Source organism: Bombus fervidus, chromosome 7 (genome assembly GCF_041682495.2).
Source record: "Bombus fervidus isolate BK054 chromosome 7, iyBomFerv1, whole genome shotgun sequence".
NCBI classification, from domain to species: Eukaryota; Metazoa; Arthropoda; class Insecta; order Hymenoptera; family Apidae; genus Bombus; species Bombus fervidus.
This window is the reverse complement of record NC_091523.1, coordinates 17,343,174-17,367,824: the sequence shown is the minus strand read 5'-3', so window position 1 is coordinate 17,367,824 and position 24,651 is coordinate 17,343,174. Positions and strand designations below refer to the sequence as shown.

The 24,651-nt window shown below is 42.4% G+C and overlaps 1 protein-coding gene across 4 annotated transcripts in view; it reads right to left on the bottom strand.

Moving 5' to 3' along the window:
• LOC139989119 (uncharacterized) overlaps positions 1–24,651 on the bottom strand; it is a 264,602-nt gene that overhangs the window by 174,403 nt on the left and 65,548 nt on the right. For 2 of the 4 annotated variants that reach the window (XM_072007100.1, XM_072007102.1), the window contains exon 2: positions 21,163–21,228. The exons of the other annotated variants lie outside the window; for them this stretch is intronic. In XM_072007100.1, the coding sequence (XP_071863201.1) occupies positions 21,163–21,228 (66 nt within the window). The remainder of the gene's footprint in view (positions 1–21,162; positions 21,229–24,651) is intronic. 4 annotated transcript variants of the gene reach the window in all.

The window sequence follows — 24,651 nt, the reverse complement described above, 5'->3', positions numbered from 1 at the left end:
TAATTCCGTACACTCGAGTATTTCTTCTACCATCGACGGCACAACCAGATCGATGCGATACGAATACCGCTTGGAATTTCGCTTTTAAACAAATACGCATCGTCATATAATCGATCTTTTTCGAGTATTTAGAGAAATTTCGATATATCCATTTCAACGTTACAAGAAATTTTACGATCGTTCGAGAATATTTAAACAAATTTCATAGCCTTTCACGCAATTAAACGTTTTTGTAATAGGATAACGAATGTCAAAAATTAATTAGTATTTCTTTCTTCCTTAAGGATTTTACTTTCCATCGAACGCTCAGCTTTTCGTTGAAAAAAACTTGTGCAAGAAAATGCACAGTCATTTTATAACTCGTTTCATCGGAGCATCGATTTTCACTTTAATTTGTATTTAAAGTTCACGTGGGAAGTTCAAGTAATTACGCGAGAGTTATTTTTGCTTCGAACTCGTCATGGCCCATCAAGTGTGGCGTGCAATAATTATTTAAACGGCTGGCGAATTCCGTTCCATCTCAGGGCGATTAACGATCCCCTGGATTCTAGAAACTACCTTCTTCTTGCTTTCCAACCAACGTCGAGTAATTTTTCTTCCCCTTTGACGAGTGTTTGTTTATCGACAAAGGATCGTAGTAAAAATTTTGATAGCTTCCGGAAGTCCCTTCCTATCCTTATAGAATCGCTGTCAACAAACCGATAAACGACCCACGTATTGCTCGTTAATGCTTGATTAGACGAAGCGAACGTTGCTGTTTCATTTCCGGTTCGTATTCCGTGTTCGGGGACTATCGCCCCGAACAAATCAATTTCCAGCTGCTCCTCAATTCTTATTCACGCTTGCAGCATTTTCCAGGCTACGTTTCTTTTCAGGAAAGTTGACGTATCGTTGCGCGATAATAAGAACCAGCTGTATATAGGCGCATATAACGAAGAGATCGGGCCTCGTTCGTGCACACGTAATAATATCGGCCAGGAATTTATTTGACGTACTATTTGAACACACGTTTATGGATGTGTAACGCAAAATGATGAAATTGCACAAGTGCCTTGAAACAACGTTTTTCCAGGTAATAGCTTCAATAGCTGTCAAATACAATGTAGTAGATATTTATAAACAGATTTTTATTGCGTTTTACGAATAACTCTCGATTAAATGTTATATAAACGTATGTGTGAAAATATTTTTTGGAATTTCAAAAAAAAAAAAAAAAAAAAGAAATAAATATAGAGATTATAGATATCGAAACGAAGTGATTCGTAACATAATATATACGAATGGGTTTACACTCAAAATGTAAGGGAAAGCGCAAACTGACGTATTTATACTGTTCGTTGTAGCTAAAAAGTGCCTACGGTTACTATTACAGTAAATTGTACTGAATTATGCGCTTCAGCGAAGCTACGTTAATTAATTAACGAGTCCACGATGATTTCCGAATTTCATTAGAATCGCAAGCAATTTTGTAAGCAAGTGATTTTTACTTAATCCACTTGCACCGTACGATACGCGCCTTTACAGAAAGGATTACCAAAGTGGTCTACTTGAAAAAACTACGTAATCGAAATTCGAAATCGAAATCAATTTCTACATACGCGCATATATACGTTCGAGCGACAAGAAGTTACATAATTGCGATATAAAAATCTCATTGCACGAAATTTATCGCTCGTAAGAAGGATGTTTCGTATTCTGTATTGGTTAAGTACTTCGATCGTATAAGTTTGCTGTCTCAATTACACGCAACGATAACGAAAAATACTGAACTTTATGCGTTAACAGGCAGCCAATGAAAGATTCGTTTTATTAGACGGAAAGCTATTTATCTGCCTCGGTAGAAGGGTACGGTAAATACGAATTACCAGCCGGGTGCAATGCGTTTCACTGGCATTCGGGATCGTGCGAAAATTTCACGCGCAACGAATTTATCGCGGAAACACGTAATATCGATAGTTTAATCGTTCTGGTGTCAAGTCCGCCCGGCCAGGACCAGCGATATTCCACTTACAATTTCGTTCGGCAGGCGGCTGCGTCGCCTTATCGGAAACAATTTATCAAGCATCTCTGACGATACGATGGTTGCTGGTCCCCGGCACGATCCACATAATTTACCCGGTTATTTTACTATTTGCTCGATATACGTCACGTACGATTACGTTTCTCCTCTCAATCGGATTTGGATTAATACGATTACTTTACCGCCGGATGATTTATCGAAGAAACAGGTAGTCGCAGATTCGGTCACATTCAGTCACGGCCTTCTTCTCGAGACAATCAATTTTGATCGGAATCTACCCTGGTCGGTCGTTCATCCTTGTCAGACGGTAATTAACGTAAGCAAAGATCGTTATCTCCTTTGAAGCCGGCCGTCTTCTCCACCTCCGTCTCGACTCCCTTTTCTCTCCCCTCTCTCTACCGCGTCTCTCCACCCTGTTTCTTTTCACCCTCTTGCATACGTACTACGTATATATCGAGCCTCTTCTTCCGTGCCGCTCGTCGGCGTTCCCTCGTGCCTTTGCTCTCCTCAGTCAGCCGACACTCTTCGTCCCTTTTAGCCACCCTCGTGCATCCATGTTTCTCGTACAGTCACCGGGCATCGCGTCGTCGACCGTCTGCAACCTCTCCAATGCACCTTCCGATTCCTCCGCGTCTTCCACTCGACCCTCTTTCCTTCTTTTTCCTTTCTCCTATATTTCCTCTATCTCTTTGTGTTCTTTCAATTCCACGACTTTATTCCGCGCCTTTCTTCCATTCTTTCTCTTTCTTCTTTCAGTCACATATTTGTCCGGTTGCTTCGATTTCCTGTCGCGGCTCCAGCCTTTATTCCAATAATGTCATACCCGGATGAGTAGGGAAATTAGAGGGAATTCGAATTTACCGTGCGATGTGATTTTCATTGGACCGCAACAAACGCCGCGTTCCGAGCGGTCCAACGTTCGTGTATTAGTGCATGTGCGCGCAAAGTAGACGCAAGTATTTAAGCGCTTGATCAAACAGCCGGGGAAAAGGGGCAGGGAATGCTGTCGAAATTTCATCGTAGTCGTTTCAGGTTTCGTAGCAGCGGTGTTGGCTATTGAAAAATTAGCCGTGGTTGTCGCAGGATTAAAAGCGCTGGCGATCGAAAAGTGCGAACTCGAATGATTTATCGTTTGCGGCTTCTGTGGTTGGTTTTCAATTTATAAATTATAAACAGACGTCCTATCGTTTTCGACGTTTCGCGCGATGAAAGACGTCGCTGCTGAAGCAGTTGCGTAGATACGCACCAACGTTACTATCACAACGCGTTAGACTCTCTTTCTTTTTCGTTCTTACTTTAATTCTTGTTTATTCGTTATCGTTCGTTTCACCGATGACGGCTGATTACGCAGCAACTGTTTCTGCAGAATCGTCGTTCGAATTATTCGGTATTTAATCGTTCTTCTTTCTTTCTACTTCTCCTTCGAAGGAACGTTTCATCTTCGTTGACGTTACACACAGGAAACAGGGAATCGTAACAGTGTCGTTTACGACGTATTGACAGATTCTGTTAATTCTAAACCACACAACCAAGCGCTGACCCATTTGCCCGATAAACCGCGACGTACTTCAGTCGTTTCAACGAGGACCGCAAAAGCCGTCATTTTATATCGCGCTTTTTTGGAACGTACCAACTACGCATAAACCTCGATTGTTATTCTTTACTACTTTTTGAGGTTGATCCGCGAAAGCCTTCGTAAAATCCACTTTCAAGCTTTACGAGTTAATTCGATCCTGTAGATGCGTATCTAGCCGCTGTTCCGTCAGTCAGTGCGATAAAAATGGATGAAATTTTCTATCGCTAGTCGCGTGCATACGTGTATTCCACCGAAACTACGTATTTGCTGGCTACAGTTTTATACACGCATATGCACACTAGCCAAGGAATGGTAAGAAATTTTCTTCGCAAAGTCCGATCAATTAAATAAATTTTGTCCCTTCGCTTGCTCAGCTTTCGCGAAATTAAACGGGGATATCAGTTTTACTTGTATGTAAGTTTAAATCTTAGCGTGGACGAGGAGATCCTATTGCAACCACGATTTCCTTTTTAAGAATACGACTTGCTCTTTAACCGCTTAAAAATTTTTCGGGACTTAGTACGCGAGAGTTAACCCGAGCAATTTACTCTGCCCTGTAACGTTTCGTACTTTAAAACTAGACCCATTCTTCAAAGGATTAAAGAAAAGCAAACCATTATTCCAAGGTCTACAATTTACTTCGCGGCAGTTCGAGGTTTGCAATTACAGAGATCTCATTCTTGCTCTTATTTACTATTTACTGAAAATTTAAGCTCAAGCGATCGGTGTAATCCGCGATCTCGCTAGTTTTCCCAGCTTTGTTGCGAACAGCTTGTGAAAATTGTTTTCAAACGAGTCCGCGTTAATCTTTGACGGAATATATCCACGATCGTTAACGTTCCTGTCTATCCTATTCGCTCGTTCACATTTCACTGTTTCCATACAAACGGAAACAACGTAGCGTCGCCCCTGCGTCGCGAGCTACCATAAAACTCGGCCGAGGGGAAACCCATAAAAGCTGGTGTGTTAATCCAGGGTCACTAAAAAAAAAAAAAAAAAAAAAAAAGACAGCGAAGGAAAAGAGAAAAAAGGCCGCACGCAAGTTAGTAGGCACGAAATAAATTGACGAGGAACCGCGTGCCTTCGGAAAGTGGAAACGAGCACGATTCGTTTTTGCAAATGAAATTTTTCCCCTCGCGCGACGTTCCCTCGACACGATGATGCGAAGCACGCCGCGTGAAACGGATAAAAACGTCGGACGTGAAATTTCTCATCCGTGTTTCGCGTCTTCTTCGCTTCTCTCTGTACCTATGCTCTCCGCGTTCTTTGTCCATTTTCTCCTGCGGGACCGCGTTTTGCCACCGTAAGAACGGCAAACAAAGGCGAACCGTAAAACTCCATGCACGAACAGTTCGTTCTTGCTCCCCCAATCTATGTCGGATCTTAAAAGAGGGAGCCATCGCGAGTGGCGGAAGTGACGTCAGGGATCAGTCGCGGTGGCTCAGCTCGGTTCAGAAAACGGGCGTGGAACACGACCACGCACACAATTACCCGCGGCCACGCAGTCTGTCGCTTGGGGGAAAAGTGGTCGAGGATTTTGTTTAACGACGTATAGGACGTTTCCCAGTCCCGATGTTTTTACGCCGAGATTTTCAACTGTACCGTGTCAGATCGGAGAAATAGCAAACGCGATTCTTTTTCCTCTTTCACGAGTGAAATCATCGATTCTTTGGCATACTGCGACATCGAATCGCTTTCGATTCGCTCGGTAGACCGCGTATTCGTTGAGTCAGAGATAAAAGGTGAACATAGTGGTACAAGGTATAAGGAATTTGATATAAATGCGAATCGAGCATGTAAAGTGACATTTTTTGGCAATTTTATTATTATTCATCGTCAATATTCGCCGTCTTAGGGATTGATTCAATTTTAGACAGACGTATTAAAACAAACGCGCTGAATATCTTTCTAGGTAAGGAAAGTATCAATAACGATTATATATTCCCTTTTAAACGCGTTCCACTTCCCAAACTCTCGTTGTAAATTTTTAAAGTACTCGAACTGTCTGGTATAGGGAACACACCCCCATACCTAGTTACATACATTCGCTATATATGCCCGTCCTTCCAGTACGGTATGTAACTTTTCTCTCGCAAATATTAACATTAGCCGAACTTAAATCGGACGCTAATTTAACACTTGAAGAACTTTCAGTTCCTTTGTAAATGTCGAACAAACGATTCCTTAACGATGATACGTGTAACATTGTGTAGGTAACGCTTTAAATTCGAGAAGCTATACAACGGAGATAGGCGAAAGAAGATGTAAAGAAGAAGAAAAGCGCGTAGAATTACGATTAAATTTCGTATTTTCTAATGCATCTTGGGACTGTATTATGTACCATACCATGCAAAAGTATGGTAGCTCGAACGGCATCGTGTAAATAGGCACGAATATCGACTTGATTTCGCGAACGCGTGGTTACGATTAGACGTTGTTAAAAGCTCGAAACAATTATTCGTTATACGCATTCGTCGCCGACGAGTGCACGCGAAATGATTCGACGAACAAACGCGTCATCTATCTACCTAAAGCTCGCCTGCATCTGTCACGGATGGGGAATATCGGAATTGGGGACAATCTCGATCAACTAGGGACATTTGGTGACCATGATTACTATCCTGATGAGGAAGATATTAGGAGGCTATAATTACAAATTCGCGATAACCCTCGCTGCTATAGAGGTAATGATCGACTCTGACCCCATGATTAATAGCCACCGAGGACACGATAAGGGTAAATATGAACTGTACTGTATTTTCCACTCCGTGGAATGCCTCTAAGCCGTAATTACGCTCTTTATATTTACCGAAACATTACCATAATTGGATTCTAATTCCGGCTTTATATTTAACGCTCCGAAACGTTCCGTGATGTATAGCCTTTACGTGTTCGCAATAACCACACGCGGATTATCTTGCAAAAATAATGGTCGACATCGAGGAAAGAAATGGGCGAGAATCGAGTCAGTAGCAACCACCGGCTGACCAGTTGCTATTTATTACCGCCCGAGTTTTAGATAGTATCAGCGGAAACGATAATAATATGCGTTGTTGTACGGCTCCTTACCGTAACAATATGCGTTTTATCGTATTAGTTACATCGATCGTAATGCTGGTGTTTACAATAACTTGAATAGATCGCTGCCTTTTCCGATTGGTAATTAAAGGATATTATGTTCGCGCAATATACCTTACCAAAGTTATAATAAACATGGTACACGAACGATCGTTACGCGGTGGATGTGCGTTGTCTGCGATATCCCTCGAGAGGATAACTGCTTAGACTCTGATAATCGTACATGGAATAAAACGTATTCTTGAAAAGTATTTATGCGATACAAAATCATAAAAAGGAAATACTTTATGTTTTAATAAAATATACAAATTTCGATTCGATGCTAAATGTATATCTTCGCCCGACAGAATTCACAACTGGAAATGGCGTACGTACGATTTTCTTCGATCGATAGAATCTCTATGCTTGAATTATTATTTCATATTAGGATCGTATTAAGACGGTATCTCGTTGTTTCCTTTTCAACAGCGATATTATATTCTGTACGATCTCGAACGGATTCTTCCGCTACAATCTGTTCTCTCTGATTCACAGAAAAAGTATAATAAATTGCTCGAAATGTCGGGCATGCACGTACCTACGCACAACTATAAATGCTCTAAATTAGAACATCTTAAACCTCCTCGAAAAAGTCGAGCAAACCGTCTACGAAGGAACTCTCGGAACTCAAACTCACGAAATAATCCACGAATATCCGTAAATCTCGGTAATCAACGTTTCCCCTTGCCAGATAACAAGGTAACTCAAGCACGGATTTTCTCTCAGATTTTCAGATTTCCATTTTAACACAACACCGCTGAAAAGCTAAATATTCGAACTTGTTTAAACGGAGCAGTCGTTTATTCCTGTTTGTATTTGTTATCGTAAATTGACCGATACGTGTTTCTTCGTATTTTCCGAAATTTGTACACCTTATCCATTTCAGTGCGCGAAACATTTGATCTGCAAACACGAAATAAATAGTTCCTATAAAATAGTCGATAGATGTGATCTTTCGATAACACGTTCCGCAAGAGGAAAGTTAGCCGTTAATGGAAAATAAATTTTCCAGGCCTATGGTAAATTACTTTCAAAATTCTATTCAACGTATATTTCTAATACTCAAATACGATCGAATGCAATGGATAAAAAAGTCGTTTCATCGCACCGTGTTACGAAGGAACGGTTATAATAAATTAACATTTTGTCGCAAGCTAGTACATCGACTCGGTACGTATAATTTACTCTTAAGGAAGCCGTACATTAGGGTTTAATAGAAAACAGATGTTTCACCGACCGTACTGATATTCGTGACATCCAGCTATACTGGAAACTATTACCGTGTTTCGGAGCATCGTCCCATTCAACGTCCCATGCATGCTGTGTGTTGTCGAACTTGTTTCCTACATTAACCATGACATCGCGTTGATAAAGACGTATCGCTTCGTTTAAAAAGAACAATGTCGCTGACCTTGCGTAGACGACAACCATCCAGATATCAGACACAGGGAGAGAGGATCCACCCGACCAGCTCAATTGACCGGAGCAGTCGTCCGACAAGGGAAAGTGTTATTCGGTCTGACTTGGTTTGATGAGACAAAAAATTGCAAATACAAGGTTCTCGCAATTAAACTCGTTGTTCTTACAATTTCTACGTCGAGAACGACACTGTAGACTTCCAACATCTGAAAATGTGTTCTCTACCGAGTGTAGACTCACGTATGCGATGTTACGCCTGTGACTTTTCTTCTTCGCAGGACAACCTTCTATTTCTTTCCAACAACCGTTTATATCCTGCGTTCTATTTTTAAATACTGCTCGCATAGCCAAAGTGAAAGATAGTTCTTCTTAACAAATCGAGGCGTTAGAAATAATCTCCGCATATATGATTCTGTCACGTGCGTTCGATACGGCTGCGTGCATATCATATATTCAGGTAGGACAACACGTTTCTATTCTTATTTATCTCGCTCGTCTCCGTCCTACATATATACGTTTAACTTTTTCTTCTGCCTCTCTTAAATTCTTACAAGATGCAGAAGAAACGTAAACGACGCCATAGGAACGCGATCCTTTCGCTGCATAGCCGAACCGTACGATTCTTGTACGATCGAAACGTAGCATTTGAAAACTGGAATTAAACTGTACGTATGTAAATAGTCGATACAGTTTTTACACGATGCGCGAAGAAGAAATTACGATTATCCTTACGGTTAGAGTATTTGAACGTTCGATTTCCGATTTGGCAAAGAACGGCGATAGCCAAACGGCGGAAGAACGTTCGTGCTGCGCTTTAATTTGATTAAAACAGGGAGGTGTAATAAGCACGATTTCTAAAAGCAGTTGCCCGAAGGACTTCTGTATTCGATTAACGGGCATATCGATCAGGCCGAAAGGAAACAATTTCTCTGTCGAAGGTTCGATCGTGTCACGAAACGTGGGGATATTCGGTATGGTCAGGATAAACTGGAAGAGCACCTCGTATATCGCACAGGTGCGTACACTGATTACTGACGTATATTTCCGTCACGTACTAGTGTTTGAGCCAGGGGTGTGTGGGCTAAGGTATCGTGATGATTATCGGGAGCGGGGTGAGTCCGGGTGGACAATAAAATCTACCACCTAATGGCACGGCGCGCCGGTTATCAACGCCACAGAATTACCAACGAGCACGCACCGACAGTGACACTGGCGTGACCGCGTTGCGCCCTTAATAATGGCCACTCTTCCAAATGACGCCCCAAGCTCTGCCTTCGTTCGCATTAATTATAATTATGCTCGTGAAAGCGTCACGTAGTACACCAATGAAGTAATAAGCTCGAGAGCGTGCCACGCGAACTCTTCGTACTGGAACCGCGGACGTTGTTACGATCGTAGTTGTCGCGATAAGGTACCGTGACGAAACTGGTAATGATAAACAACAACTTTCGAAACATCGAATATTCCGAGCGAAGTCGTACATGCGTCGAAATGTTTGATTCGCGGTACGCGAGGCGAAAATTTCCTTCGTGACTGCGCGGACTATGAGAGAAAAACAATTATTCGAACAAGATAAGCGAGCAACATCGTTTAGAATTTCAAATAAATATCAATTTAAGCTAAAAGTACAAACAACTTTCCAAATTGAACGACTATTAAAATATTACGCGAAGGAATTTCTAACTAACCGGCGCACGCATTGTGTGTGATTAAGACTGTTTCCGGACCCGGTGTCTCGTAATTTAATTATTACTCTGGAATTAATGGTAAGAGACGATACACGCCAGCCGGCAGGACCGGTAATTACGTTAATTTAGCAAGTTGCTCCGGTATTTTCATTACGCCACGTGGACCACATGCAAAATTCGACTTTTCGTTTAACGGAGACCATAACCAACGCGGAAATAGTCGCGCAGCGATGAATTCCTGCGGCTCCTTGTTCGCCTTGTTAAAGGAAGGCAGGCGATCGGTCGGTCGATTCACGAAGAAAGCGTGCTTAACCAAGATGCGTTTCGCGAACGGCGACTAAAGTCGGGAATCGCTTTCCTGGAAAATTCAATCCCATCGAACGTTCCTTCCTCGTGGTTCGCTTGGCCTCGTTGCAAATAATAACTGGCAAGGGAGCGAGTACAGATTCCACTTGCAAAACTACAGCCGCGAACTTTCAACGCTTCAACGATCCGTGAAAAAGCCCACCAAGACGCGTAATTCGCTGTTTCTACTTTCGATTTACGACTTAGAAAATTCGAAATAAATTAACATTTTCCTCCAGCAAATGTTCTCTCGATGATGTTTTCCCCCACGGGGAATGATTTACGAGCTCGGAACACATCGTTCTCGTGCAGGCAACGTATACTTAATCCGAGGTGAGTGTAACGATCCGTAGAACGGGCTTGTCGTGTCTATCAGGTTGCGCGTCGTGAAAAATGTACACGATGTTACACACGAGGCGATATTCCAATTGTACACAGAGCTTGTGAAATTATTAAACCGCGTCTCGCGTGGTCACTGGCTGCCGCGCACTCTTTTATCGAACGGTTTATTCAGGTAAATAACCTTACGATAGCCCGAACAAAGGTTTCGATTATCGTAGAGAGTACAGGTCGTACACCTTTGTGTCTATACCTGCTGAATCGGCGAAACGGAACGAGATACGCTAATCACGTTACACCGAGATGACGTTTCCGTTGATGCTTTGCCTCCTGCAAAGGGACAACCGGCTTTGCTTCGCCCGTTCCTTCGCCCTTTTTCTCTCTCTCTCTCTCTCTCCCTTTTTTATCGTTGCTTTCGTTCGTTTAGTTCCAAAACGATGAATTTCAGCCTCGTTCGGGCAAAGCAAGCAAGAGTCACCGATGTCGCGCTGATACACCGCAAAGGCTGCTCTGCTCGTCGGGAAAATCACATTAGTGATGTTTCGGTAATCGCTTTTATATCCGCCGCTCGTGATTGACAGCGTCGACACAATCAGTTTTTCCGCCGCGTACAGGGAAATATCGCTACGCGCTGCAAAATCGACTTTTTAACTCCCGACTCGACGACCAGACCCGTCGCGATATCGCGCCTCGATTTGTTCAAAATGTTCGACTACTCGTGAATTACAGCCACGCAACTGATTCCACGATTATACATTTACGAGATAGACTTTCCATTCGCGTCTACTTTTTTTCTTTGTTTTTGCTTATGTTCGTTGCTTTTTTCGGTTGGTTCGGCAACTCGACTGGTTCTTGTGGTGGGTAGTCGAAACGAGGTGGTCGGATTCAAGGCGAGATGTATCATTTCTCGATTAATCGAAGGAGGAGAAATTGTTCGTCAACGGATTAAGTTCGTTTCGCCTTTCTCTGTTTTCGAAGTAATTTTCGCGTGAATACGTATATGTATGGGTGGATTTTAACGTAGCATCGTATTTCCGGGCAACACAACTTTATTCCAGAGCAAATTCTATCTTCACGAGCTTACGGAAATTATTAGCGTGGAGGAGTTAACTCGTTTCTCTACCTATCAATTTCGCGGAAAATTATTTAGGTGGCCTATTTCTGAAACGGAAAACGGAAACTCTGCCTGATGCAGAAACCTCATTAAAATTTAATTACATTGTACGCGGTATCCGCCATGTATTAATACGTCATGATGCAGAAATTAATAAAAAAAAAAAAAAAAAAAATCACGCGTACGAAGAAAGAAACAGTCGGAACGCAAAGGAATTGAAATTTTTGAGCTTTCGAAGTAAATGCACATGCTATTTCGAAGTAACGGTAATATCAGGTCGGATAGTCGATATCTTGCAATAATTCTCTTAATAATTATTTAATTCGCAATTTTAATTACGTTTAACTCCCCTCCAATCTTTCCATTCGTTCTCACGCAACTTTCTCATCAGTTACGTTCTTACTTGCAAGTCCCGATTCAACAACGTTCGCTAGCCATAAAGATAGAACGACGCGAAAATTAAAATCAATTTTTCAACCCGGAAATCACATTTCGCGCGATACTTGAACATGTCGCCGCGAAACGAGCAATATGTTTAATTCAGCGTCGAGCTTCGTTATCGTTTCAAAGCCAGCAAAAGAAATACATGAATATGTATGTTCGATGCATGTCTCCTCATCTTTCCACTTTTCGCACACTTACGCAAAACTCGTTGCAGCGGGCCGAGCGTTGCATTTTCCCAGCGTAGCTATAGTATCTTTACGCGATAACCGTCCGTTATTATCTTCTTTATAGCGGTGCTTTCGTTGACGCGTAATTGAAGTGCAAATGACGGGCAGCGAGGTATCGCGCCGCTGAAATTACGTTAGCCAAGTTTCAACAATCGCATTTTTATCCGAGCTCCAGACCGTGATTGACGGTGTCGATGCAATCGAGTTTCCGTGGCGTTTCGCGTCCACCAAGATATCGCTGGGCCACAGCGTGGAAACTCGAGTGCGAATAACAAATCAATCGAATCGATCGCGATTAACCTCGAGTACTGTTCGCGTCGAGCTTCCGTTAAATATCGATGTCACGCGCGTTAAAATCGCCGTCCGTGTTCGAATAATTGCGGCGACGCTGTATTTTGAAATTTGTCTTAATCCTTGTGCTTCTGTAGGCCGATTTTAGCCGATTTGATTTACAGCCGGTTACGAAAAAAAAATTTTTTTTTTTTTTGGCAAAACCGAATTATGCGAAACTACCAAAGAAGCTAGAAACGCGCTTTGTCACGATATTATGCGCACTCGTATACCGATAGAACTGTGATCGATATATTTCTAAAAAGAATCAAGCAAGTTGAAACATTTAACTAGCAAAAATCTTGGTATAAAGTTACTTCAAGTAGATGGGATAACGCAATATTAACACGACATTAAATCTACTATTTTTGCAATTCTCTTGTTGAAATTAGTTAAATAAGTGTTTCAGAGAAAACCTGTAGACGAATTCGTACAGCTGGCGTGAACGACGAGTTTACGTGAGAAAGACGCGGTATTAAATTCCTACTGGGCTGAATATTAAAGGTGTGTACGAATTAGCGTGAGTGCTGGGTGTGACTGGAACGTTTTAACAGATACGGAGATCGTGTAATATACATATTTCAAATTGTACTAATTAGTCTTGGCCGAGAGTAATCGTTCTTGGGATCTGATAATGCGAAACAGATGGCAGAGAGTGAGAGTCGAAGCAAACGGTTAATTCGGTACATTTTGCAAAGTATCGTACCATATTGTACCACAAACACAAGTTTACAGTATATTTTCGGAATTGCTCGCTTTTACCGAAATTCATGCGATTTTCTTTTTTTTTTTCTTTTGTACCTATGCAAATTACGAAGTAACGGTGGTGCAGCTATTGTTAATACAAACAAAATATTTAAAAGAAACATCGTTAAGAAAGAAAAATACAGCCGTTCTTTGCAAAATTCCGTTCTTCTCTGATTCTTCTCTGTGAAACGATTTGTGCGATATACCTAATACTTCGGTAGATGAGGATGCTTTAAAAGCACTGAGGGAAAACGATCCTCGTGAAACGCGAAGAGAGTTTGCTATAAAAATGGATGTTCATCGTTCAACTATAATACGTCGTCTTTCTTCGATTGGCAAAGTCAACAATCCGAATGAACGGGCATCGTACAACTTAAAAGATCGAAATAAATTTTATCGTTATCGATTCATTATGATAATTCTGAGCAATATTCGACGACTTAACAAAGTGTCCTACACATACTTTGAAACTATTCTTTTATTCGCGAGTCATATTGTTGGAATGCGACTGGAACAAAAGATGACATCGCGAAGCAAGTTTCTTCGTACGCTTAACCGTTCTTCGTATTCTAGTCGCTGGTTTCTTTCTTTGAATTTTTTATATCTTTCTTTTGCTTTTCTCAATTCCGAGGATTGATAATTACAAGAATTATTTTTTCGTTTTAAACGAAAGATACATGTTACAATTCTTTGCGATAAATCAGTCATAATTAAATGGCTTTGCGATCATTATAAAATTCTCTTGTTCATAAAAAGATTAATTTATACGAAGCTGTTTAATACAGTTAAATATTCTCTTGTGTATTACAGCGTTTCTTTCAATTAAGGCGGATATTTCATTGTTAATAATCGCATTTATTCTCTCGTTTCTTCTTCTAGCGCTTCGGGTAAATTGACCACCGAACAATGAAGTCGTAACTGTATCGCCGTTATAATTCTTTTGTTTGCGCCAACTTCTTCTTTCCAAAGTTAAAAACCAACGATATGTGCGTTCACCAAGGCCAGATCTTCTTCTACCAAGTATAATCTTATTTAAATACCGAAATAATAATAAGTCCACGATAGTGAGTTTCCATAATAATAAACGTTTACGCGTTATTAAAATCCATTTATAGTTATGATGCAACAGGAATTTTGTAAATCTGCAAATCCCGTACATTTCAGACACTAAAATTTCTTGGTTTAAGGCTTTATTTTCGAGAAAATCACGTTTGAAAAGTTGTCGAATACAGACCAATACGAAGTTGGCGTTTGGAACGAAGAGCGTAAGGACCTTTAATAAAAATCAATAACGAAGAATCGATTCTGACGGTGAACGCATGATTTTTAACAAAATTGTCCATGCTGTAAAATACTCGGACGAAAAATACTTTCACAACGAAGGAACCAACGACAAACGACAAACGCCTTCGACTTTCCCACATGCGTTCAGCTTTGATCGATAACCTCTAATCAAACTTGTACAACAAATTATCTCGTATCGATTGCTTGTTGAACATACGATACTGAGTATCAATTTTAGACGATGCTAGGTATCAATTTGTGGCGTGGCAAATTTCTGCAACCCGGCTAATAACGATTTTCGCGTGCAAATAATGTCTATCGAATGCGCGTGCTTCTCTATCAATTCGTTACATATCTGACCGGTTATTCGCTAACGCGCGGTGTATCAAGCGACGGAACGAAAGGCAAGAAAATTGCATTAACGAAATTTCGATAATCGCTTTTATATATTCAGCTAGCGGTGATTTACGGCGTCGTGGCGGAATCAGCTTTCGCGCTTCTTCGCTTCGCTCTGTGTGCTTCCGCGAAGAAACGAGAACCGAGGAGGAAAAGTCCATCGCGTGGTGGCAGATCGATCGCACGCGATCGTGACCGTGATCGCAAACGATTTAAACCCGAAGGAACAAGGTCCGTGTTTCGTTGTCCTGTAACAGCGAATAGAGGAAATGTGACGTCGAGGAAAACACGTAGCGTTATCGTTTCGACCTGGTTGTTACATCCTGACATCATCGATTCAGTCCATCGACCATTTACACTCGTGGAAACTAGGTGAGTTAATACAGCACGATGTTGTCGCTTTTAAGCTTAATTCCAACGAAAACAAAATCATGCCTTTCCTCGAACGTTTGCACGCATTGATTAACCTCTTTGAAAAGACACTAGTCGGCTAGATTAATCGTATAAATATTTTTTATCTGAAAGTATGTATTCTACGATAAACAAAAAGTTGACAGACTATATATATATATATATGGTGGAAGGGTAGTCCTTTTATTCGGCTTTTGAGTTACGTTGAATAATTATTAACAACGGATAATGAGTGATCGAAAATTCGTTACGGAATGTACATGTTGCTAGCTGTTCGATAACGATGCGCATATATAATCATTATATTTAATTAGGATCTAATATCGAAAAACTCGAGTTTTTAAAGCTAAATAATTATTATTACCATTACGAACAAACATGTAATGATACTTTAATGATATACATATAATGCTTCACGTTGAACTACTATAATCCATCACTGTGCAATAATCTGAAGTAAAATAATTTATATTAATAATATTTTACTCGTACGAAGCGGAATTCTAAAAAGAAAACAAAAAAAAAAAAATAAAAAAAAAGGCAATAATTTTGAGATACCGTGGGACACGTGCGTTAAATACATAATCGCATTATAACACGTATGCCGATTAATCGTGTTACTGCGTTAAACACGTTACGATTTATTATATTGTAGTAATTCGCGTAGCAAGTATATCGTGGTAAATAATCGTTCTTCAAGATTTTGTTGACTTTAGGATCGATGTAACGTTCCATCATGACGCAAAGATACACGACGATCGAGCTTCGCGTATTTTAAGATCGAACGTTTGTCCTTAAGAATTATATCGACTGTAAAATCTTTTCTCGTAGAATAAAGTATTTAACGAAATCCGTTTCAGAAACTTCGTACCTTCTTCTCCTTTTTGCCTTATAGTAATAACTCTTTGATTCAGTTTATCAACGGTGTCAAGGTGATGCCCGCGAAAAACAGGTTTTTACCGGTTTCTTCGTGGAAAAACGTGACTAATAAGATTAACGCTTCCTACGAACCATCCTTACGACGTTATCTTTGGCAGAGAACAGCGCATCGAAAGGGACCAGATTCTTCCGTCGATAGGTGTGATTTACTGGCAACGTGGGTATAATCGATTTCTCTATCCAACCGGCTATATTTAGTTTTAAGTTACGGAAACGCGATATTATTGCACCGGTGGCGTTATTTTCACTAAATTCAGTATGGTCGTTGTTCCATACGTTCGTTGTTGTATTTAGAAGAGTAAAGTGACAGGGATCGTAAGGATATTTTAAAATAGAAGCTATACGTTATATTGTATATTTTTACTACTTTCTATATGGAATAATTCCCCTAAATCATTTTGATACGTATAAGAAAACGTCTACCATTTGTCCGGCGTAGCGAGCTATTGGCAAATGGAAATGTGTTTCGAGAGAAAAGTTTCGCATGAAGAAAAGGAAATCCTTCGTATTATCGCTGTGTCGATCGATCTTCCATCGACTCGTCATGAAAAATGTACATCTTTTAACGCGAATGATAAATCGTCTTTCTCTATTGGTAGCGCCGTAATTTATTCACGTGTAATCCATTGTTTCCACGAGTGTATTAATATTCATTGCTCTAGGCCGCAAACAAAAAGATGAAAGATTAATTGCGCAAAGTTCTCCGCTGTATGCGGTGACGCAAAATCGAACGTAGAGAATTATAGGTGTATGGGAATCGATATCGGGAGACGGTTGCTTGATTTTTCTGCGATACCCTCTGGCTTATACCGTACGAGCCTTCTATTTTTGATGGAAAATTCGCGAGTAGTTATTGTGATCGAATGTCGATAACGATAGCTCGCTATACCGATGCATATATCCATTGGATATCTCGTAGGGTAAAGCGAGTAGATGGACGTGACGCGATACCTGACGCGTTTAATAAGGTCGTGCGCCTTATTGCCTCTGGATGTACGCGTATTCGCGAGACGCCGTCAACGCACAGTTCGAGGAGCTGTTCAGCCGTTCATACCGCGAATAATAGAGCGAAGAATGGATAGAAGAAATCTGGGCCGTGAGGAAAACCCCGCTGAAAATCTGGCGTTCGTCGAATATCACGTTGTCAAGCGCGAAATGCTATTGATCCTTTCAGAGGCCGTGGACTTAAGCTTCTCGCTCGATCTTTCACGAAACCTGAAAGACGCGCATTCACATATTTCTCGCGCGGATGTCGCCGCCCTCCTTACCACCGCGATCGAATGCACGGCAAATTTATATCCAAGTATCTACATAGGTATGTACTTCTAACGAACTCTCGATGAATTCCGTTTCTGTCCCATTTTTTTGTTGTTTCTACGAGAAAAGTTCAAGCGTAAAACAGATTGCGCCTGTTTCTCAGAAACATCCGACTTTTTTCGTGCACGTCGGTCGTTAAGCGGTATTTCGACGGTTGAACGTTTGTATTTCTTTTTAAGTGTTTGTTGAACGGTAAATAGGTTATACACGTACATAGACATACACGTGCGGAATAATTTACGCGAACGAAATTGGTTTGCAAACTTCATAACGATTAATCGAGAGCTATTATTTTTAATCAAAGGGAAACCATAAAATGAAACATATCCTGCCGCGCCAACCTTCATACTTCAACGTTTCTTCAGTCGAGTCGTTCGTATCTTTCCTTCCTGAATATGTAACACGTTATTTATGCGCTTTTAGAAGATAACTTTTGAACGACGAATAAAACAACGTTACTAATGTAAGCATGAAAATAAACGTGCAAACGTCTTAGTTTAAAGTCACTTTGTCAGCCGCAAATTGTGAAAAAAAAAAAAGACCGCGATCGATCGTTTTAAACCGTAAAGATTGGAACGAACAACGCGCCACAATTTCCAGTTCGTATTACGACACTCGGCTCCGTCGTCCATAATCGCGCTCGACGAGAGAACCAGTTCAGCGGGCATTTTTAATAAGCCGCTGTCGCCCGTAATGAAGTCTCCACCGCTGGCAGACATCTCGCGAAATTTATTCCCGCGTTCACCGTTACTCGAGCGGAAACGCTCTGGATTCAAGATATAAATCGTTTTCGACGACGAATGCGACGTTCGCGCGTCTTCCCCATCGAAACAGCGTTGCTGCTTGCGGAGGCTGTTTGCGAATTACGTATCACGATTCAGACGTTGCTTCGAAATCGACCTGGTTCGCGGTAGCTGGTTGACGTCACTGCGAACGCGGCGCGAATCGGTCGAAGAAAAATCGCGCTCGACGAAACCAAGGAAAGGGCGGGCCGCGGTGGCAAAAGTTCTCAGGGAGAAGACACGAGGTAAATCGGTCGAATTTGACGAGGTTGTTCGCATCGTTGCAACTCGTTTCCGGTCTCGTATCCTCGCGTAGACGTCGCGATCGACCAGGTCGAATCCGCAGGCGACGGGTCTGGCGAAACCGATGGCGCGCGGCAACCTGCGAATTACCAGCTATCGCGCACAATTAGACACCTGCGACGTCGCCTAGGCATCGCGTCTGTAATTCAAATCATTATCTCCGTCTTTGAGGAAGATTCGCGGCCCACGACGGAGGTAGTAAATTTCCAACCGTACAACGTCCCGTCTCGTCCAATCGAAGGACAGATAAGATAAAGCGAGGCAAGGGTCGAGAGACTCGGCACCCGGTATACCGTGGAAATTAGCCGATTTCTCCGTTAACGCGACGCTTCGCCCGACGATTCGAAAGTTCGACCTTAACCTTCGATCCGGCCGTAACCCCAATCTGGCTTCCATAAGATTAACGACGCGTTCCTTTGAACGCGGAATCTCCGCCACGATAAGTCTGATGATACAGACCAACGGCAAAAAAGCTATTTAACTTTTACCGAACAAGAGGGTGGCTTTCACGGACTATCGGCCGTTGACACGATGACAAACGACGGATCTCTCTGGCGATAAGGACCCTCGAAACTAGGTGACTAGATTAAAAACAGTACTGGAGAAGAGGATATTACGATGGAGGCGCACCCTAAGCCCCAAGGAATCATCTTCGTTGGCTCTCCGAAGACGTATACCCGATTGATCGAGCAGAAAGGGAGAGAGAGAGAGAGAGAGAGAGAGACGGAGTCGCGGTAGGACATTCTTCGATAACAGACCTTGCCACGATCCTTATAGACGGTAATCGAACGTGCAGCCACTGTGAGAGACCGTACTCGGGGTGCAAGCGGAATAAAATTGCCTCGGTACGGGATACATCCTCGAGATAGAAACACACAGGGGACCAGAATGTTAGACGAGCAACATCCCCGTGGAATCTATGGAAAAGGGAGGGAACAAACTGGAAAGCTACTGTTGGGCAAAGAGAAAGGAAAGCAGGCGAGATAAATCTGTTTCCAGGCGAAGATCATCGAAATTCCGGAGACGTAGAAGCACGAGGGTAGAGGAGCGCACGTAGGGTAGGCGAAACCGAAAGCAGATGGGGATTGATTGGCTCGTGTCTCTTCGGCGCTGGTGTAAAGGCAGCTTCGTCGAATCCCGAGCACACAAAGGGTCTTATGCACGCATGCACGCAATCACGCACACGTCGACTAGCGCGCGACTTGGTTCGCTCAGGCCGAGCCAACTGCGCCTCCGTGACTATAGCGACGACGCGACGCCACGCCACGCCACGCCATGCCATGCCATGCCATGCCATGCCATGCCACGCCATGGAGAGCTGGTAAACACGCGTGTATCGCCTACATAGCCACGTTAGCTCGCTTCGCGTCATTGCGCCGCGCGTATATCCCTAGGTCACGCGCATCCTAATATACGTAAATTCGCGTGTGCGCGTACTCTACCCACGGTATACCGAGTGACGTATATAACGCGTACAACTCCTAGACACACGCAAAAGTACACAGCGCGCGTACACACGGGTTAACAGGCGTTTCGCTTGCGCGAGATGGATATCGCAAGGGAAGACGGGCGGGCGGGCGAGCGAGCGAGCAAACGCGCGCGCGTACGCTCGCTGATTTACGCACACCCGACCGAATCGCTACTCACACAGGATCGTGAATCTGTGCGGGACGCGTAACACGAAGCGTACACGAGCACAGGCGTATACGCGGCCAAGTGGAGGCGCATAGATCATAGAGACACATGTGCATGGGGAAGCACGCACACGACCCTATATATCAACTGTGTGAGGACACACGCGATAAACCGGCCGTAGCTACACGTACATCCGCATTAAGAACACGAACACACCGCGGACGAGCTTTATGGACACGGACAGAGGGCATAAGTGCAACGAGAACGAGCTGGAACGAGCTGTATCGAGCAGCGGCTATTGTTACGGGTATTATTTGCAGCTAATCGGAATGGCCGAGCGTACGTGACAGAGGGCGAGGGGAGAAGCAAGGGAAAGTCTCGTCGACGGTGAATGCATTTGGCGAGTGAATGAGCGAATGGCAGGGAAGTTCGTCGAGCGACATGGCAGGTTAACCTGATTGCGGACCGGCTCGCTACCACGCCCTGACCCACGAGATTTTCAAGATATCCGACACACGAGCCACAAGAGGGTCGCCAAGCACGAGGTCAACCAACTCGAACCCTCGCCGTCATCAACGTCGTCGTCGTTATCGTCGTTCTTGCGCCGTTGCAGCACCTTCTCTTTCGCGCAGCTTTCATACGCGTACTTTTCCTAACTTTTCTACGTGTTCGTCGCGTTCGTAAATAGTAATCAGGCTCTAGAGTGCGTAGATCGAAATAGAAACTCACCCGTGACGAGCGTAGTTGCGATTCGGCCGACGAACGGTGCTCCGATGACTCGCGTTGGTGATTCATCTGCAACAAAACCACCGGTGCTTGTTAGATTGATCTGCAGCCTGGGGGATTTCGAGGAACCGGGGCGCCGAGTGCTGCCACTCCAGACAGAATCCGGTATGCACCGCAGGAAGTTATAATTCTAAGCAAATTTGTATTTTTCACGTCGTTCGTTTGTGTTCTACGTTTAATAACGTATAATTTTCCGATAGACTTTGATATCGATCGTCGTGTGTCATTCTACTTTGCATATATCACTAAACGTTTATCAGAACTTGTTCTTTACAAATTGATACGGTTTTATCGCTTCTAACGAATTAAAAGCAACCTACAAAGACGATTAGTTTCTCTAGGCAGAAAATGCCGATCTAGTTTTCGAACGATGTACACGACGTTTAATGCAATAATGTAACGATTAAAGGAAAGTAACGATTAAAAGATCGTCGTTACTGTTCGCGTATAACATTTTCCGTCGCGAAGCTGTTCGTACAGTTGGACATGTACGATGAATTAGTCCGCTATTTAAATTCAGATTTCGGTTAACGAAATATCTGCTAATCGCGCTTATATGATATACGCGAGATTTTATAGCAAACAGAATGCGTTACGAACGATATTACGCTTTTTGTGCGGTCCGATTAGAACTTTGATCACGATACAGAGAGTTTAAAGAAAAATTGGGCAAAAAATTGAATACGAGTCCTATAGTTATATTTCAAGCTAAGAAACGAAATTCACATAAATTCGCGTCTGCAAGCTGAAAAATGTATTTATTTCTTGGAAAACATAACACCGGTGTTTATGCAATGCACGTAGTTCTTATTGTTCATCTTTTACGAAGCGCAATTCTCTCGTAAAACCACCGAGAATAAGAAAGCGCTCGTTACACAAAGAGACGTAGAAATGTTCGTTTTGCGTCTCTGTTCGAGGAAAGGCAACGCGAGTCGGTGTATCGGCGAAGCACGAAACAGCGTAGAATCATTTTGCGCGTAAAAAGAAATTTGCACGACGCGAACCGTCGCAAAAAGTTCATCGAGAACGAGAGGCCAGGTGAGATGGAAAAATTGCATCGTTAACGATTTAAGATTGTCGCCGCAAGAAAGTTTAGCAAACGCGACTACTTTAGCAAGCTGAATGCGAAATCACCGCGATGCATAAAACATCGCTGACAATTATTCTTATTACATGCTATCTCTCCGACGTTATTGTCGCTTCTTGCTCGCCCAGTACCCCTTTGCATCGTCGAATTTCCGTGCAAAGAAACCGTTTCTACTCGTGCCGCTCGGATTTCCACGGTTCCTGTAATCGCCGGAAGTCATCCTCCGCCGCGGAGTCGAGAATAATTTGCTGGAAACTCGCGAAACTGCAGAGGGGAAAAATGAGAAGGAGCCGAGGAGGAGAAAGGAAAAAATGCAGCAGCGTCTAAAACTTTGGTTCCTAGCCTCGTTTGTTTATTGTTTGAAACTGCGAAGCTAACGGGCAGAAAGGTGAAAAGTTGCTCGAACTCGTTGGAACATCTGTAACGAACGAAGATCGCGTTTCAATGGCCGAATCGAAGGGAAATTTTTTTTCCTCGGTGGAAAAAGAAAGAATTAAGAGCGTTCGTCGGCGAGGTGATCGATAAGCTTGTTTCTTCTTCGCGAATCTCGCGAAGCGAAGGAAACCTATCGAATACGAACTGAATAAGAATGAAAAGTTGCTCGGTTTGCGAACGAAATTAATTAAAAACAACCGCAACTTTATCCTATCCGTCATTAGAAATATATATATACATACAATTGAAAGCATCGGCTGAATGCAACGAACGATCCAATGCGCGTTACGATCCGATATTTAACGCGCTGTGTCGATAGAGCCTTTCGCCCGCGTTTACCATTTATGTACTCTTCCATCTTATTGAGATATCACCTTTTGTTATCGCATTATACCGCCTAGCTTCGGTACACATTCTTACGAAAACAATTTCAACGAACACTACGTGTCGGGATTGTTGCGCTCGTATTTCCCTCTGCTATCCCATCAAGCAGAATCGCAAGACGTTGGAGAATCGCAAATCTCCGTCGAAGTCATTGCTCATTGTGCACCGAGATTCCGTGTCTACGCTGGAATTCGATGAAGAAAGTACAGTGGCGTTGCGAGATGGAGGAGAAGGAGAATGAAAGGGGCGAGGAAGGGTAGCAGGACCGATCTAATCGACGGAGCTGGTTCTCGGTCGGAGTGTTCGGAATAGTTGCCGAAGAAAGCTGCAAAACTGACACCGTGCGCCGCAGCTATGTAAGGGCGAACTGGCGCAGTAAAACCGACAACTACGGCTAATAGAACGGGAACCACCGTTTCACCGTAGATTGTACACACCGTTAATTCGATAGCTCTGTCACGGACGTCAAGAATGTTCCGGAATTCCATTCGAAGCATTTGGTATATAGAGGAGGATCAGCTTGGCGGCGACCTCGATCTAAAGATTTTTGTTGTAGCTAGCGTCGCTGACTGGCATCCGATCGATTTCTATTCCCGTTGAATTTACCGAACCTCTTCGACTATTAGCGTCTACTCGTTGCCAGCGAATCGCTTTGAAAAATTGAGCAGCGGTAAGGAGAGGTGGGTCGTCGATGCTTCTCTCAAAAAATGCATTACTCGTGTGGTCTGCGAGAGTTTTCACCGCTGAATTCTCTCGTTTCCGATGTGCTCGCCATCGTGGAAACGCACCGCGTGATTCATCGGAATAATATATTCTCGACGATAAATCGGAATCTCTGCTACCACTTTTGGTCAGCTTTTAATCATTTATCGATTCTTCGCGTTTCCATTTAATTTTCTCATTATCTTATCTATCGCCATTAATTTATGACGTACAAAATATAAAATATCAAATAGGCACGCGACAACTTCGAACAATTTATCATCGATGTTTCATCGAAAATTACAAATCGCATGTAAATTGGTTTTCGTAACGTATATACGTAGACGTTAATTGCTATTAAAGTACATTAATTCGAGAACTACGAAATCTGCCAAAATGGTAGATTCCAGAGAAAAACAGATTTCCTGTTATTATTATCGTTAAGAGACAACAGCTACTTTTGGTAAAATTAATTCTAACTTTTATTCGAACGGAAACACAAATTATACGAACGTATTTATTTTAATTATCCCTTATTAATGTTATTGCTTATGTTATATTATTATTATATTTAATTTACACTAATTGTTATCAATTTAATTATAACGATCTATACGTGCTAAGTTTAATAAAAATTTAATACCACGAAATAACTTCGAACATATATCTATGAACATATTAATCGTTTGTTAAATTATATACTATAGACGTTCGAATCGACGTTTCCAATAATACTATTAACGGTAACTGCTTTTGATACAATTGACCGTGAGTTTCTCGCGAAATGTAGATAGAAATAATAATTGAAAGTACGTCGCGAAAAC